This window comes from Cannabis sativa, chromosome 3, assembly GCF_029168945.1.
Source record: "Cannabis sativa cultivar Pink pepper isolate KNU-18-1 chromosome 3, ASM2916894v1, whole genome shotgun sequence".
NCBI lineage: Eukaryota > Viridiplantae > Streptophyta > Magnoliopsida > Rosales > Cannabaceae > Cannabis > Cannabis sativa.
In genome coordinates, this window is record NC_083603.1 from 54,274,275 (window position 1) to 54,278,392 (window position 4,118).

The following is a 4,118-nucleotide window of genomic DNA, read 5'->3' on the forward strand; positions in this document are numbered from 1 at the left end:
GTGGGAATATCTTCATGGTCTAAATACCGTAAGAACCACCACTGTTATAACTGGGGCATTAAGGAATAAGCCAAAACAGTACATGAGACAAGTAGTATGCTCAAAACTACAGCATGTACGAAAATGTTTAGCTTATGAGTGTCCCAAATTCTTAGCAGTTCAATCTGAAAGCTCTCACAAATGTTCCAATGACTCATATCGCAATGTTTCATCTGTAAATAATGAGAAGAATTTCCTAAGAAATTTAGCAAAATGTAACAATATTGGATTTGACAGTATGTCAGTGTTTGTTATTGGAACAATGAGTTTGGAGGAACAAGTTGAAGAATTGCAAAGAAAGTTGGCAGAGAAAGATGTTGAAGTTGAATATCTTATAACACAATTAGCTAAACAAGCTAGTTTAAGTAAGCAGAAACAAGTGGAACAGGGGCAAGTGTCAACAACTCTGCAATTCCGAATTCACCCCAAATTTCCCTAAATTATTTTAATTATTTAATATCATCGTAATTGGAATCAAAGGGTATTTCTTTTAAACAAAAGGATTGTAATTAAAAGATTATTTTTATAATCTTGAATGGGTCGAACTTAAATTAATAAAATCTTATGCTATAAATTTAGCATAGGTGAAATTGTGTTTTGCATTTATTTTTTATATTCTAAATGTAAATTTTTTGCTTAACAGTGGTTATCCATTGCCTTTATTAAGAGAAAATTATATGTAACACAAATATGTTATGACAAAGTACACAAGCAAATTGTTCTTGAAGTAAATCAGTATAACCTACCAGTTTGAGTTGTAGAAAGCCTTGTGAAAAGACCCCTAGGGACTGAGAAATTCTTATTATCTTTCTCTATGTATATTAATAATAACTAAAGTTGAGAATTAGGCACACTGTTTTTAACCTTTATCAAATACTGCAAAACTTATTGCTCTCACTTATAACCTTATACACAGGCTTCAAGACAGAGAACTGTACCAGCAATGAATAAAGGAATATTATTCATGTTTCAGACTTTGATAGCCATAGAAAGTCCAATATTAGGAATCCTCCTTTGGTCCATAAAATCTATTTTTCCACCTATACTTAGAAACAACTTGTCCCACAACCCTTGCTGAATCATAGCAGCAACCTTTCCATGTGTGTCTACCTTTGCTTTTAACACTGTCAAGGGCATCAAAGCATGCTGAGCCCCAACAGCAAAAGATGTGTCACTCGTTGAAAAACTATGCTTAAGCTCTGCTGCAATGGCTGTCTTCGTGAGCGGGTTCACTGTGTAGTAACAAGAAGCTTTCAAAGTGTCAAGCTTGTCCCTGCATAAATCAGGGCAATACTTTAGCTTCAATACACTGAGTTGCATCGATTAAGTCTGTGAACAGCTATAAAAAGCACAAACGCAAAGCATTTCAATAGTTTTGTTTGTCTAAGTTCTATTAGGATTGCTCACAAGGTTAAGGAACTAATAAGCAAGTCATTGGTGAAGCTCAAACCAGTGTCGAATTTGTCAAATTCTCTTGTTCCCAAGTCAAAAGAAAAGCCAGTCCCAAAGGAGAATAGACTGGTGCCCACTACACCTGAGAAATTCAGTATTGGGCTAAATACACCAATGGGTTCTGTTTTCAGTCCAATGCCACCAGTTACCCCAAAGTAGTCTTGCATGTATTGCAGCTCAACCTGTTCCAAAAATCACTTTTTATGTTCTTGATTGAATTCAAGTAAAGTAACTATGTCACTAATTACATGATTTGCATCCAAAGAAAGATCACATTTTTAGTACCTTGCCAGAATGGGGTATTACAAGTCCAACAAGGGCACTTAGTCCAGGGATAATATCTTGAACTGTAACAGTCACAGAAGCCAAATCATAGTCAAACAACCAAATTTGATTTCAACAAACACATGAGCAAAAACAAGTATACATGTAGTGGTAAATATAACTATGCGATTACAACATTGTCAAATGTGCTCAAACTACTATTGAGAGACATTGCACATTCATGTTCACATTCATGGTAATGAAAAAAGAATATTGGAAAGTAAACCTGAGCTACATCACGCACAAACTTAAGGGAAAGATTACTTTTACAAGAGATATCAAAGCTCCAATCGCAGCCTTGGTAGTTTGTTTCATTAGTTTTCGGTTGGTGAGAAAAATCCTTGTAGAGAACATCTAAATAAAAAGTAAAACATGTCTTAAGCCAGTAATCAACATAAGGAGAAGAAACCTTACTAAATGAAGAGGATTAAATGGTTACCTCTAGCTTTCTTGCCAATGTCAAAGTATAAACCGGGGCAGTAGCTCATTTTGTTTAAAACTAATCAACTAATCTGTTATTTTTTTATCAGTCTTGATTGGTATTAAGTAAACTAAAAAATATTTATAAGACAATGGTATGAAAAAACCAAAGAGGAAGTTTCCTTGTGTACAAACAAAGGGAGCATAGTAGAAAAATGAAACTTCCAACACCCTTTTTGAGGTTTTAGTTTTGGTGATGCAAACATATAATAGTACAGCTACTCCTGTCAACAGTTTATATGTATTGCTTCACAAAACAGCATATTCCTCAACAAAGAAAGCATCAATGGAGTTTGTACTAAAAGAATTTTTATAGAGCTTTGATTAAGTCATAATCATTGAGTAAAACTTCATTAATGTGGTAATAAATAATAGTCAATTCTCTTAATGGTACGGTATTGAATCTGGAATCTACAAGAGATGTAATGTAACTACTATTGGGTATTACTATAGATGACTTTGTTTAACAAACTAGTTACAAAGTCATAATGTTAACACAATTTAGCTAGACACAAGGGCTTTGGAACCTTTGGTCACTTATTTGTATAATCAGCTGAATATTTTCTCAAGAGGGGTCAAAAGTCAGACCAAGTTTCCTGAAGTTAACTTGTTGTTGATGGGGTTACTTGATCAGCTTCTTTGATCAGTTTCAAAATCTCTTCCTTCTTGGCCACCAAGGCCTGAATCTTAGTTTCGATCTTTTCGAGCTTTTGTTTGAGTTTGGCGCCATCCTTGTTGTCTTCAGGATTCTTTTTCTTCTTCTCCTTCTTATCTTTCTTCTTCTTCTCTTCTCCTTCCTCGTGTTTCTCTTTCTTCTCTTCTACTTTCTCATGTTTCTCTTTCTTCTCTTCTAGTATTTTCTCATGTTTCTCTTCTTTTTCTTTATGTTCTTTCTCAACTTCAACTTTCTCTTCATGTACTTTTTCAGCAGAGTCTCCCATTTTCGAAACTTTGTAACTGTTTTTGAGTTATAATTTAGATTTTCTCTGCAAAAAAGAAAAAAATAGGTTAAGTAATTTAGAAGAAAGAGCTACATGAACATGTACTAACAAATAAGGATACAAATACTACTATTGTCTAGGATTGTTGTACATATTAATTTTGTCATGAACAGTAATACAATGTTTGTTTTTGTTTTTGTTTTTCAGCTTCATTTTTAACAATTATTACATCTAACTTTCGTTTTTATAGGAGTAAATTTCTCATTCACTAAGTGCCAATTTCTTTTTTATTCGTCAAAGTAATATTTTTACAATTTTCAGAGTAGTAATACTAATAAATCTAAAATAAAAAATTATGAATAAGCGTAAGTGTAAAAAAATTGGAAGTGAAATTAATAGTTTATCATGTGAAAAAATGCATATATTAATAATAACAGAAATAAAAGAAAGAATAGAAGAAAAGAGAAGAGAAATAATACCTGGAATGTTGTAGTGGGAATGAAATGATTCGATGAGGAAGAGTAGAGAACCCTTTCTTATAATCACTAATTGACTATTATCACTATTGGATATCATACAATTACCAACCGAAAAACATGTTTATCCTCATCTTACTCTCTACAAACTTAACTACTTCATATCTACCTTTCAAATTCTTTCTAATTTAAAAAATTAATTAGAAGCCACATAAATTAATTTGGAATAAAAAAAAACAATTAAGGACATTTCGACAAAGTAACTTAGTTTGATTATTCTTTTTTACGCATATATATATTAACAAAAAATTACGTGCGAGATACGTATACTAAATTTTATGGTAATTTTTTTTCTACATTATTAAAAAGTACTGATACAATTAAAAACTTTTTAAAAAATATATTA

At 32.1% G+C, this 4,118-nt stretch overlaps 2 protein-coding genes across 3 annotated transcripts; both read right to left on the reverse strand.

The window, feature by feature from the left end:
- Nucleotides 1–667: 667 nt before the first annotated feature.
- Nucleotides 668–2,487, reverse strand: LOC115708898 (mitochondrial outer membrane protein porin of 36 kDa). Of its 2 annotated transcripts, XM_030636921.2 has the most exons (5): nucleotides 2,255–2,487; nucleotides 2,080–2,169; nucleotides 1,777–1,838; nucleotides 1,447–1,673; nucleotides 668–1,312 (listed from the first exon to the last, which is right to left on the reverse strand). In XM_030636921.2, exons 1-5 carry the CDS (start codon nucleotides 2,301–2,303, stop codon nucleotides 1,009–1,011), a joined length of 732 nt encoding a protein of 243 aa, XP_030492781.2. In that variant the 5' UTR covers nucleotides 2,304–2,487; the 3' UTR covers nucleotides 668–1,008. The 2 variants fall into 2 exon arrangements, with proteins under 2 accessions (XP_030492781.2, XP_060968117.1); XM_061112134.1 differs by lacking the exon at nucleotides 2,080–2,169.
- A 132-nt stretch (nucleotides 2,488–2,619) lies between these two features.
- On the reverse strand, nucleotides 2,620–3,878 carry LOC115708899 (protein PXR1). Its single transcript, XM_030636922.2, has 2 exons — nucleotides 3,716–3,878; nucleotides 2,620–3,281 (listed from the first exon to the last, which is right to left on the reverse strand). Exon 2 carries the CDS (start codon nucleotides 3,234–3,236, stop codon nucleotides 2,898–2,900), a length of 339 nt encoding a protein of 112 aa, XP_030492782.2. The 5' UTR covers nucleotides 3,237–3,281; nucleotides 3,716–3,878; the 3' UTR covers nucleotides 2,620–2,897.
- Between the last annotated feature and the right edge of the window lie 240 nt (nucleotides 3,879–4,118).